General features: G+C 39.5%; 1 protein-coding gene across 1 annotated transcript in view; it reads left to right on the top strand.

Moving 5' to 3' along the window:
* SNCAIP (synuclein alpha interacting protein) overlaps positions 1-7,513 on the top strand; it is a 108,714-nt gene extending 101,201 nt beyond the window's left edge. Inside the window, exon 10 of the mRNA XM_060235547.1 lies at positions 6,968-7,513. Within this exon, the coding sequence (XP_060091530.1) occupies positions 6,968-6,973 (6 nt within the window). The 3' untranslated portion in view covers positions 6,974-7,513. The remainder of the gene's footprint in view (positions 1-6,967) is intronic.
* Positions 7,514-13,607: the final 6,094 nt, after the last annotated feature.

Genomic DNA, 13,607 nt, shown 5'->3' with positions numbered 1-13,607 from the left:
CATGTATGCAAGGGATCAGACCCAAAATGATTAGAGAACTGGATTAGAGAATTTAAACCATTGGACATCAGTGGGCTGTTCAAGTCCCACTGAACCCCATTTTCCTCCGTGTCAGCTCATCCAAAATTTGTTCTGTGGGTCTCACATAGATGTGAGAGTGGGTTTCAACTAACTTCTAACAACAAAAACCCTAAAAGCAAATAATAGTTAATCCTTAAACAAACAATTCTTAGCAGACATACCAGCAATTCTTAAAACTACTATATAATAATGAGCATGCACTAAACTTAAATTACAGATCCGGATTCCCTTTATATATAACAAAACAATCCTGGAAAGCAAATTCTGGTAATACACCTTAACAAAGAAGTTTGAAATAACAGTGGCAGAAACTTAAAACAAGCAAATGGAAATGTGTTATCCAGTAGCAAGCCTGGATTGAAACACAAAATCAAGCAGAATTGGAGTCCTACCATGGTAAGAACATGAAACATAGAAAGGATTTTCTGAACAAAACACTCAGAAAAAGTAATGCTCTAACAAGATACTATAGATGGAGGAAATATGATAGATAAGCATATAGATGCCCCTTTCCACAGGTAAGGGGTTCACTATATAGCTGAATAGGAAGATTGATATGCACAGTTCATAGATGGAACATAACTATAAATGACATTAAGAGAGCAAATGAAGATATACATTTTGAGGAATGCAGAACATTATTAAAGTCCAGATTTCCAATGAAAACCAAGAGTTTTCAGGAATCCTGCCTACTAAATTACCAACAAATCTAGAAAAGGTATTTCCATGGGAAACACGACACTGAGAATAACTGGATCACTGGTAAAACAAAGTATAAGTTTCTCAAGACTTAAGAGAGAAGCTGCACAGTGAGAGGGCAGTTCCACCGAAGGAAGGGAACAGATGTTCCTCTATAACACGTTATAACTTCAAATGAAAAGAGGTCTTGTAGAAACCAAAATTTGTGAGGCAGAATAATAATAATAATAATAGATTTTATTTGTATCCCGCCCTCCCCGCCTAGGCGGCTCAGGGCGGCTAACAACATTTCATACATTTACATAGATAGGTAAAACTTTAAATTTAACAATTAAAAAATTAAATATAAAAACCCGTTAATAGAATTAAAATACATAATTTAAGTTAAGTTAAATGTGTCTGGCAGCAATAAAAATATTCTGGTGCTGGTTCTGCCAGTTTAAATAGTTTCATAATAGTATTATAGATGGTGGTCCTTTATCCCTAGCAACTCAGCAGTCGATATCAATGTAAGCTTGTCTGAAAAGGACGGTCTTGCAGGCCCTGCGGAACTTCAAAACACTGCTCTTTTCAGAAAACAAAAACTCAGTATCAACAACAAAAGAAACCCCCAGATCCAAATGAATGAAAAATTGGGAAGCAGCCCAAAGTAAGACAGAAAAACTGCCAGATGCAACACCTGAAGACCACATGCTTCTGGTACGAGATGTACTTAACAAAAATCACAAGAGAAATAAAATTTCCAAAAGGTTTGATACAGTATTGCTTTAGCAGAATAGATGTTCCATATAAACCCAAAATTGCAAATATAAACTTTTAACCCATTGTCTCAGATTAAAAAAATTAACAAAAGATCTGTTAGGTGCACCATTTTTAAAAAACAAAGGAGATCACAAGCTAAATATCTTAAAAATATTCCCCTTAAAATTAAAGCTACAAAATCTAAGTACAAGGGAAACTGATAACAGCCACTAGAAAGATATTATCAGACTCAAAAGGTAAAGCAAAAAAGAAATAAATTATCAGAGGAAGAGCTTCTAATCTAGAGGAATTCTTAGGCTCAGGACAGTTTACAGGCAGGGTCTTTTCTCTAGCAGAGAAAGATTAGCTGCAAGGCTGGAGATTTCTGAATATCTGAATTAAATTTGAAGATTACAAGGCATGCAATCCATTTTCTTGAACACTTGCTCTCCCAGAGGCACTAGCCTTAATGTTCTGGGCATTACATTGTATTTTTGGGAGTGATCTCCAGGTTCCACCTGGAGACTGGCACCCTTGCAAAACAGTAGTGTTTTGAGCAAGCCAAGGAGCTTTCAAACTGGCTTGCTCATTTTAACATATAGACATCTTCTTTCCAGTCATCTAGAACTACTCATTTTGTTTGTGGAGACATTCTTGCAGAATTTCAGAAGTTTGAATTTGTATCTTTAGACCCAAAATCAGATGAGAATTCAGAAAAATATCTCAATTGTGCCTCCCCCCTTAGATACCATGGGGCATATATATAAACACAAGATGGGGAAGGTGATGAGATATCTGCCTGGGGGGGGGGGTCAGATTTTACACTTTTTATTTCTACAATTAAGACTAAATTTGGCTATGTGCCTTTTCTTTCCTTAAACAGCTAAAGAGGGTCTGCAAAAGTTTTCCTAGCCAAAATCCAGTGAAAGTTGCTAGGACATAAGTTCCTTGCAAAAGAGAAAACTTTGACTCTTTGCAAAGATGCTGGCAATTTACTTCTCTTAAGGAGACAGGATTAACTTTGTATCAGAGACAATATTTTCTTTCTGATTATGAGAGGAAAAAATGCAAGCTCTGGGTGTTTCCTTATTTGCATGTGAAAAAGATGACACCTGGAATTTTTCATCTACTTAGTCACATAGTTAAGATTTTCAAATGACCAATTTTTTTCTTTTTTCTGGTTATGGATCTGATTTATAATAGAAAACAGGTCTCTTTCTCTAAAGATACCTGGTTGCTTGTGCCTTAAGAGGAGAGACTTGAGGTGAAAATTTTCTTTTCTTCTTAATGTCTCAGGGCACTGCATTCTAAAAATTATTATTCCTTTTGCCCTTTTCTGGTTCTGTTAAAGATTTCAGATTGAGTAAAGAGAAGAGAATTAGCATTCCTTCCCCAGTGGGGGAAGGGCAGGAAGGGAAGAGTCCCCTGTGCAAGCACCAGTCATTTCCGACTCTGGTGTTCCATTGCTTTCACAACTTCACAACATTTTCACGGCAGACTTTTTTTTTACAGAGTGGGTTGCCATTGCCTTCCTCAGTCATCTACACTTTCCCCCAGTAAAGCTGGGTACTCATTTTACCGACCTCGGAAGGATGGAAGGCTGAGTCAACCTGGAGCCGACCACCTGAAAACCCTGCTTCCACTGGGGATCAAACTCAGGTCATGAGCAGAGCTTAGGACTGCATTACTGCAGCTCTAACACTCTGTGCCACGGTGTTCTTGTGGGGGGAAGGGCAGGAGGACTGCAAATTTGCAATCTTTAACTTTCCTAGGCCAGGCTCCAATTTGGGGCTGATCTTAGGCACTCTCTATACATGCTCAGAGGCCTTTCCTTGAGCCTGAAATTTATAGAACTGAAGCAGTTATTTAACAAAACTAGTTTAATCTCTCTTTCTCAGAGGTATTTGGTTCTGGCATTTTAAAAGTGAAAATAAAGGTACAACTCTGAATCTCTCTCTCACTCATGGCAATAAATTGTATTTATTTAATTTGTATCCTGGCTACATTTTAAAAGAGCTGAACCTAAGTTCTTTTCGGCTAACTGTAATGCAGTAGCCATGCACCAACTGAATTTTAGTGCTGAGATAGCTGAATAGCCTTAACTGGCTACACCATGAGGGTCTGGGAGGCATAAAAATAACATAATGAGTACATTTCTTTGCCTAGCCTAACCTAGACTAGAGCTTATTATGCTGAACAGCCTCCTGACATAATTCCATTTGGGGAAACCCTTGGATTCCATCTGGACATTTGAACTCTGTATGATAATATGTAGCTCTCTGAATTTATACCCAGTTAGCTAGTTATATTAAACAACTTACTAAAACCAATGCTTTCATGCCTATTTTGCAAAATAAACTTTCTTTAAGTTTGTGTGGTTATTTGCTTTAAGGGCCACCACAATCTGAGCCAAACTTACCCACTAGCCTTTGGAAGTATCTACTATTAATTTGTGAAAACTGACTTGTAGAACCCCTTGTTGCAGTGGTGTGACTTGGTTTTCTCTAGAGTTTTCCTACTAGGCAGAAGCTTGACTAGGGCCTCTGTGCTAAAGAATTTATCCAGTCTGGTGGCAGCCTACCTTCCTGGTGTTTCTGGGGGAAATACCAGACTTTGGACCTGTGTTGGACTATCAGTTGACAAGTTGCTAACCCACCTCGGCCAGACAGGTGGCAGACTTCGTCACACTAACAGAGACCTGATCTTTTGGGCAAGGCCACATTCTCTGCAGTTAGTTTTATTTCCTGAATGGGGTTGCCATATCCAGACAGGACAGATTGCTAGAGATCTGAAATGGAAGTCTAAAGAAAGATGAGATCCCAAGGGAACCAGGCTCTGAGCTCTCACTCACACCAAACTTTAATTACCCTGCAGAGAAAACTGAGTCTGCAGCTAGGAACCTTGTGCTGTGATTCCAGGAGATCTCCAGGCCTCCCCCTGAGAACTGGCCTCATCTAATTTTAGTCCAAATCATTGCTCTTCTGTTTCTTTATTTTATTAAGGGGAGAGAAGTCTTTGTTACGTTACAAAGCCAAGTTTCTCTATTCTAAGAGACATTCGAATCTAAAAGTTAGATTTTTCTTGAATGGGAGGTTTAGGGACAAAGGAGCCTTGCCTGCCCATGTGGAACTACCATTCTCTGACATTTCCCAGAATTCTGGCTTTTAAGTTCCCCCTGGCAGCAAACATTTAGACAAGACACTTCTAGGGAAAACAGAAGAAGAAGAAGACATTGAATTTATATTCCACCCTTCACTCAAGAGTCTCAGAGCGGCTCACAATCTCTATCTCCCTCCCCCACAATAAACACCCTGTGAGATGGGTGGGGCTGAGAGGTCTCTCCCAGATGCTGCCCTTTCAAGGACAAGCTCTGTGATGACTATGACTGACCCATAGCCATTCCAGCAGGTGCAAGTGGAGAAGCGGGGAATGAAACCCGGCTCTCCCGGATAAGAGTCTGCACACTTAACCACTACACCAAACTGGCTCTCAAACAGAAAACAGGAGCTGCCAGTAAGGGGTCTGGTAGCCAGGGAGCCCTGAGGGTTTACACTGCCTTTCTCTCGTGACCCAGTGAGATTGCCCTACTGGGAACTACGCAAGAGAAAATCACTCTCACTTAGAGGCTTCATCTCTCATTCACACCACAGAAATCCTCCCAGATCCTTGCTTCTGTGCTTCAGCTCCAAAGCAGAGCCTAATAGACAGAGCTTAAGGGGTGATCAGACCCTTCTTCTCTCCCAAGGAGAGGCAATCAGAATTCCCAGACAGTTCATACTCACAATCCTGAAGATCTTTCAATTCCCTGCACACGTTGGTTCAATCAGGCGTGGGATCTTGGTTGTCTGGCCGGGCACCTTCCCCCACCGGGGCGGAGAGAGCTGGACTCGATCAAAAATATTACTGTGGCACCTAGTCCATTCTTCCCGCCAAGAGGGTGGAAGGCAGATGGTTATGCAGCCATCCCAAGGGGAAGAAAAAATCCTTACCCCATTATTTCCAGGCCAATCGCACCAAAATGAAGCAGAGAAATAATGAGGTCGGCACATAGCTGTGTTGAAAATGAGTTTACTTTGGCACCAAAGCAGAACTTAGCCGGCAATAAGCCTCCAAACTGACTAAGTTAAAATTATTTTCAATCAGACCATTTTTATTCACACCCAAAACAAACAGGCAGGCCCCCAAGCTTATCTAACTCAACATGCCCTATCTTCCTGTAACTCCTAGTATTTTTCCATACGTCCTGTCTCCATGCGTTCTCAGCTCTTGCAAGAAGCTTCTCAAAGAGGCAGGGGCCCTTTTGTTATCTACTTTACAACCTTGAATCCGCAGCCGCTGAAGGCTGTCTGCTTCTAGCAACATTGCATCAGACACCCTCTTTTGAAGGCAAAAACATATTTTCATTTATTATTATAGGGGTATTCATTAATTATTCAGGGGTCCCCCTTCACTAACATTTAAACTTTTACTTAAGCTGACAGAGTATGAGAAATTATTTTCTGTTTATGCTGACTTTGTAGAACAAAATAGCTGCCATATGCAAGCACACAGTGCTGTAACTCAGCCATGCTTTTTATTTAATACTCAAAGTAGTTAGCATAAGTAGTATGAAAAAGGAAATGCACAAACAGCATCTGGCAGTCTTTCATACAAATGTATTTACATTTAATAGGAGAACATGGGCAGTTTCATGGAGTGGGTGGAAGCTGTATGATGGTGCTGTATTTTTAATATATCAATATGTTTCTGTTTTCTAAAATAATATGTGAATATGTGCATGTTTAAAGTTGTGCCACAGAATTCATCTTGCAGGTTTCCAACCAAATTTTACAGTTTTGCTACAGTTTTAATATGCAAAATATATATCAAATGTGTGCCTAATGTTGTTACCAGTTTTGACAAAGATGCTCATATAAACTTAGACACTTCATTTTCTTCATTTTTTCAAAAAGGAAAAAACAGCACTTTATTTTAAAGCCTTTTTCTAATAATTACTCTTTATTGGAGATATAAGAACCAAAGTTATAGTTATACAATTGGCATTTGCTCAAGCAGGGAAAAACCCTATAATAATTAATAAGAACAAATTCTGATAATATGTTGACATTTATGTTTGGGTAAGACTTGATAGTTAATCGTATATTTTCTGATCACAGAACAGGAGATAGGTGTGGTTTCCAGGTTCATTTTAATCTTCCTCAATTTGAGACTGGTTTTGGTAGAAGTAAATTCTACATAGTAATGTTTTTTTTTCATGTTGAGCTAATGGGATCTGCCTCTTGCTGTAATATTCCAAGCATTTTGCAAGGGTAAGCACTATTTCCTTATGTGGAAATTGAAGAAGCCCTGCATTTTGAAGATGGAGCCCTTTGAGTTGTGAAACAAATCAAAGCCCCACATCTTCCATATAATTATGGATGTTTTTTGTTTCATCTTTTTTTACCAGGCATAACAACGTCAACGGGAAACTCCAGCAAGTTTACATGAAAAAGCTCATTGAAAAATCAGAGCAGCAAGAATTCTTCCTTTGACACATCTTGTGGGGTAGAGTCTTCTAAACATGCCCTGTTATCTTTCCACTTTTTAAAAAGGAACCCACTGACAGTATGACATAACTTTCACCAGCAGAATAACAGACTCTTACAATGCCTTAAATTTGTTGCTGTGAGACCATATCAAAACAATACATGTCTTACATTTTTGTAAGTATACTGTTTTAAGGCATAGTTGTTCATAAAAATAATGATTCAAAGAGCTTCCAGAAAGTTCATCTGATCACTAAACCCATTTTGTGCATCACCTGTTGCATGGGAATAATATAATACAACTATCTTGCCCTTTCTTAGAAATCTTATGTGTAAAAATTCAGTAAGGATTCTGTGGGTACCCAGTTTGTCACTGAACCCAAGGCAAGTTTAGCCCCCCAGTTAACTGTTTTCTTGTTATTTCTAAGTTTTTTGTATGAAAAAAAATAAACCACTGTTAACCAAAATACAGTGTGAACATAGCCAGAATGTCATTGTTACTTCATTTTTCCTCTCTGTTGTCTCACTGTGACCTACATCATTTGTTAGCAAATCTAGCTAACAGTTTTTTGTATCAAAATGTTAGTAACAAAACATCTTCAAGCAAACTTTTCAACAAAACATCTTCGTAGTTCAAGGAGATAATACTTAAATAATGTTCTTCTATCCAATACAAAGCATTCTTCAGTTATCGTGGGACTTTATATCCTAATCACTTTATATATAATAATTAAGTGTTTGTTCCTATGATCACAAAATCATCAAAATGAGTCTACAAGGTAAGAGTTTTTATGCATTTGGGATCCCAGAACAATCCAAAAGGGAGGGTAAAAGGGACTGAGAGATAGTGCAAATGCACACTGATGGAGGTACAAACAATTTCCAAACTACATTCGAATGCATTCCTAACTATACTTTTCCTAGCTTTTCCTTTCATTAGTCCAGCTGATCAGAGCTATTGTCACCATTCTCCATGGGAAATATATCAGGGGTTTCCAGTTTGATGGGGTTTGAAATGAGTTGGCTAAGATACCACTTCTTTGGGGGATATTGGACTGTTCCTTTGACGGGTAGTTTCTGATTCCCATTTCTAGGGAGAATGGCCAATGGCAAGGGATTAGGTTTGGAAAAGAATCTGGATGCGGGGGGTTTTGAATTTCTGGCAGAACAAAGAAATTCAGGTGTCATTAGCTAAATGAGCGATTCAGAGAGAAAGGATGCAAAAAAAATTGCAGAAGGTTATCTGTATTAGTCTATTGTAGAAAAATAAAATAGAAGTGTGGTGACCCCTTAAAGACTAGCAGTATTTATTCCAGCCTGAGATTTTATGAGTCAGAGCTTACTTCTTCAGATGTTATAGAAAGGATATAATTTTTGAGATTTTTTTAAGAACACTGTCATTGCAAGAGATGTATCTAACATTCGTCACAAGGGGTTTATCAGAAGTTAGGGATGCCTGGCCAGATATGGTGTACAAGCTAAAAAGCAGAACAAATGCTGGGAAGCAGCTGCAACTGTGTAAACCAGAATATGTATTCCTGAATACATATGGCATCCTGTGGGCATTTCAGTTTTACTCCAGATTCCCTTTAGAGAGTTCAAAGCAAAGGTAGACTCCTAGAGCAGCCCCAGCTCTAATGTGATTATATCTCAGGGGAAGTCATTTTTTTCCGGATAGGAAGACAGTGGGTTGGGCCCAAAAACTTCTGCCTTCAGAGCATGACTTTCTCGGCTTCCCCTTCCTATGGCAACCCCAAATAACCCAAATTCCAGTTCCTGGGTGTCCCTCAAAATTAAATAAAATGAAGCTGATTATTCAATATGACTTTAAAATAATTTTTAAAATACAGTTATGTTTTGAATTAAAAATATGTTAAAAAATAAAGTATTAAGGAATAATGGCATGTTAGCTATTCCAAAACATAATGTTTCATCTTTCATTTTGAAATATTTGGCATTTAATGAAGACATAATAAATTTAGTAGTCTAGCTGATCTGTGCTACATCCAAAAAAGTAGTACTAATTTTTTATTATTATTATTTTGAAAGCCAAAGCTAAACACATCAAATCCCATACTGGGCCTCCCATCTGCGGTATGTGCTTAAGAAATAAAAACAAAACAAACTCATGTTTTTGTTTTTAACGTTTTATTGAGTTTCCATAAAAAGAATAACAATAATAATAATAATACTTTTTATTTATATCCCGCCCTCTCCACCGGGGCAGGCTCAGGGCAGCTTACAACATAAAAATACAATATACGTACATCAACAGTTATACTTATAAAATCATTAAAACAGTTTACAAATTATATTAAAATTAACATTATGGTGCTATAAACATTAAATCTTCAGTAGAATTCAGTAGCTAAAAGCATTTCCAGCGGCACTTTCTTAGCTTGTCATTAGTTGAAGGCTATTTTGAAGAGGTAGGTCTTACAGGCCCTGCGGAATTGATCTAAACATCGTAGGGCCCGTACTCCTCCGGAGGAGAAGGGGAGATGGGAATAGGAATAGGAATGTGACAAAGGTAGACAATACATAGATAAAAAGAAAAGTAGTACATTCTGCATGTCAATATATCATTAAAAATAAAAAGGCCATAGAGTATTTAAATAAATTCAGAATAGAGTCAAAATAACCAATATTATATTCATATTGTAAGTTTTATGCTTATACTTATCAAGATTGGATCATATTCTCAATATATATATACAATAGTAAACAGAAAAAATTCATATCAGCTAGTATCAACCAAACATATAATGGCTCCCAGTGTTTTCTTGCTTCTTCCTTAGATTTGCCACCAAGAAGTGAAGATAGATAGTTCATCTCAGCCTAGTCTTCAATATTTTCTCAATCACTTTTTGCCTAGTATGCAATCCCTGGAATTTCCATTTCTGCGCAAACAATATTATCGCTGCTGTATTAATGTGTGCCATTAAATGTCTTGATAAACCCATGCTTTCTAGTAATCAGTATGGCAAAGTACCAGCAGAATAGCAAAGCAGGTATCTCCAAAGCCTAGGACAGACAAATTGAGGGCTTGTGCTTTACAAAGTGTGATATCAGCCATCAGTATTTGAATGAATGTGACCATAACATGGTTTACAAAAGATCTCGGGTTTTTTTGGTTGTGTTATGATATACCATAGACTATGTACCGCAAGACAGCCATTTTCTGTAGGGGAAGTGATCTGATTTCAGCTTTCCATCTCCACCCCCTCCCTCCACTCACCCCCCACAGCCACTAGGAAAAGAACTACCTAGGAAAAGAACAGACTTTCTCCACAGTGTGGACCAAAGCAGGCAGTAAGCATCCTCAGCAGGGTATAATGACACAGAGTACACCCTGCAAAACAGCCATTTCCTCCAGGGGAAGTGATCTCTGCCATCTGGAGAGCAGTTGAAATTCTTGAGTGATCTCCAGGCCTCACCTGGAAATCGGCAACAATGGTTCTCCAGGAGGGTATGGCTAGTTTGGAGGGTGGAGTCTATAGCATTGTACACGTCTGAGGTCCCACCCCTCCTCAAAACCCTTCAGGCTCCACCCCTCAAATCTCCAGGAATTTCCCAACCTGGAGTTCGCAACCCTTTCTCCTTCCCAGCCAACCATCAGCCTACCAGTATCTGCTCTTCTGACTTCAGCTTTCCATCTACTCCCTGCAGCCTCTAATTAGAATAAGTACAGTCTTTAGTGGAGACTAAAACAGCTTACATCATGCTCCTCTCCCCTTTTTGATCTATACAACATCTCTGTGAGGTAGGTTAAGCTGGAAGTATGTGACTAGTTCGAAATCACCCAGTAAACTTCTACAGCAAGAACCTGGGCCTGGCAGACCCTACTCTGAAGTGCTAACCGCTATGCCACAGTGGCTGTCATAGGAGGGTGGCTGCTGAGCAGGAGCAAGCAGCCAGACCTACTTAAGTCATGCCAGTCTGGTGGCATCAAGTCCCCCAGAGGATGCTGCCAGGCCTAGGGTAGCCAACCTCCAAGTGGAGCATGGAGATCTCCTGATATCACAACTGAACTCCAGACAGTAGATCTCTCTCCCTCTTATCTCTCCTTCCAGGAAATGGCTACAGTAATCCATGCACTTGTGACTTCCAGACTGGTCTGTGACATCCATGCGGACACACATTCAGCCAGAACTATGCTAATTGCACTGAATCCCTGTTGAGTACTAGATCTGGTTCAAGGTGATGGTATTGACCTTCAAAGCCCTATGCAGCCTAGGACCAACATATCAGTGGGATTGCCTTTTCCCCTATGTGCCCTGAAGAGCTCTGCACTCTGCTGAACAATATCTGCTGGTAATTCCTGGCCCCAAAGATCTGCTTAGCTTCAACCAGGGTGGAAAACACCCTGGTGGAACCTGCTCCCACTTGAGATCCCTGTAGTATATAGTGCAATTCTGCAGGGCCTGCAAGACAGAGCTGTTCCACCAGGCTTTTAGTGAGACTGTGGACATCTGAAAACCTTGGCATTCCCTGCCTACACTGCCTGGATGAATGGTCCCCTAGAACTATCTTAGCATCTGTTGAACTGGGCAGTGCTACTTGTTTGTTATGCCTTCCCAGTAGGAGACATTGGTGGGTACCAGAGATGGTTAAGTGCTGGTTGTTTTAAATTTTAGTCTGCTATTAATTGTATTTATTGTTGTTGCTTTTTTTTTTTTTTTGCCGTGACCTGCCTTCTGCCTGCTTGCGGGAAGAGCAATATATAAATCCAAGAATGGATGGATGGATAGGTTTTCTTCTTAAAACAGCCTTCTAACAAAACAGGAAATGGGTATACTTGCAAACATCTTGAAATTAGTTCGTTCTCTCTCTCTCTCTCTCTCTCATTGACCAAAGTATCTATGTGAGACCATCTCATCACTTCAAATAAATATCTAATTTCCACAAGCCACCACAGAAAAGATAACACATATGTACCATATGTCACTACTAAGGCTCATCATTTTTTTCTAATTCCACTTTTTTCCTTTCAATAATAGGAGGTTTGGAAAAACCTTCACTTTGGCACAATATTTATAGGCTTGAAACTGGATCTGCTTAACATATGTGGTATCTATTTTGAACAGCTTTTCCAGGCTATAAGCCATTTTTGATATGCAGAAAGGGCTAAGATGAGCTAAAGACCCAGCCCTGAGGAAAGGCTGAGACACTTGGGAATGTTCAGTTTGTAGAAGAGGAGGGGGGGGGGGGGACATGATTGCTCTCTTTTAAGTATTTGAAAGGTTGTCACTTGGAGTAGGGCAGAAAGCTGTTCCTGTTGGCATCAGAGGATAGGATTCACAATAATGGGTTTAAATTAAGAGTGGGAAGGTATCAACTGGATATTAGGGAATTTCTTTTTTACAATAAGTTGTTTGACAGTGGAATCAGCTACCAAGGGATGTGGTTAGCTCTCCTTCATTGGCAGTCTTTAAGCAATGGCTGGACAAACACTTCTCAGCAGCAGTGTTCCCTCTGAACTTCAGAGCCTTGTGAGCAAAAATTCTACTTTGTAAGCTACTGGTATTAAAGTTGTGAGCTACTGACATGAAAGTTGTGAGCTACTGTATAAATTATTGTGCTCTGGGGTCATCTTTCCTGAGCTAAGACAAAAATGTGTGAGCTGGAGACTAAAAAACTGAGCTAGCTCACACTAACTCAGCTTAGAGGGAACACTGGTCAGCAGAGGTCAATTTGTAGAAAAATAGGTGGTGGAGCTCATCCAGGGATTGTTATGCAGCTGCACCTACTGTTCAATTGTCAAGGTGGGAAGGAGGAGGTGGAACCCTCATAAAGTTTCAGGAGCTGTGCTCCTGTGAGCTCCTGCTGAATCCGAGGCCTGCTTGTCAGTGATGCTCTAGGCCAGGGGTGTCAAACTCATTTGTTATGAGGGCCGAATTTGACATAGAGACTTTGTCGGGCCGGGCCATGAGTATCATAAAATGTAATACCAGGTAGCGGACATATAAACTTTATAAAGGGCACAGACACACAATTAAAGATTTTTTTTACTTAAAATAAAACATGCTTAAAATATTAGCACGCTTATAATATTTTGTTTTACATTCTCTGATAAATGTCACCTCTTGCTATGAATTATTGCATCAAAAACTGCAGACAATGTCTGTGCTGTACCAGTCTTGAATATGTGCTGTTCAGATGTGCACGTCTATAAGTTGCAAACTTACTTTTGATTCATTGACATTCATTACAGAACATCTCATGGTCAATGCTTTGAGTCTAGGACCCAGAGGAACATGAAGCCACTGGGCCTTGCGAGCTTTTGTACAGAAGTTGCTTCACGTACTAGTCAAGAGCATGTGAAGGCACTATGGCACAGACTGAGGGCTATGTGCTTGTCCCCAGGAAAATGACTACAACTAAAAAAAAAATACAACTCCCCCCCCCCAAAAAAAAATAACTACAAGAACAGACAGACAGCCATGTACAGTGGTCAGTGTCAGCCTATTATCTGGGAAGTCTAAATTCAAGACCCCCAATCAAAGGAAAATGTGAAAGGAAAATTAAGGAAAAGTTGTTGGGTAAACCTGGGGTGGAACA

This window comes from Heteronotia binoei, chromosome 4 (assembly GCF_032191835.1).
Source record: "Heteronotia binoei isolate CCM8104 ecotype False Entrance Well chromosome 4, APGP_CSIRO_Hbin_v1, whole genome shotgun sequence".
NCBI classification, from domain to species: domain Eukaryota; kingdom Metazoa; phylum Chordata; class Lepidosauria; order Squamata; family Gekkonidae; genus Heteronotia; species Heteronotia binoei.
This window is presented reverse-complemented; position numbering and strand designations above follow the sequence as displayed.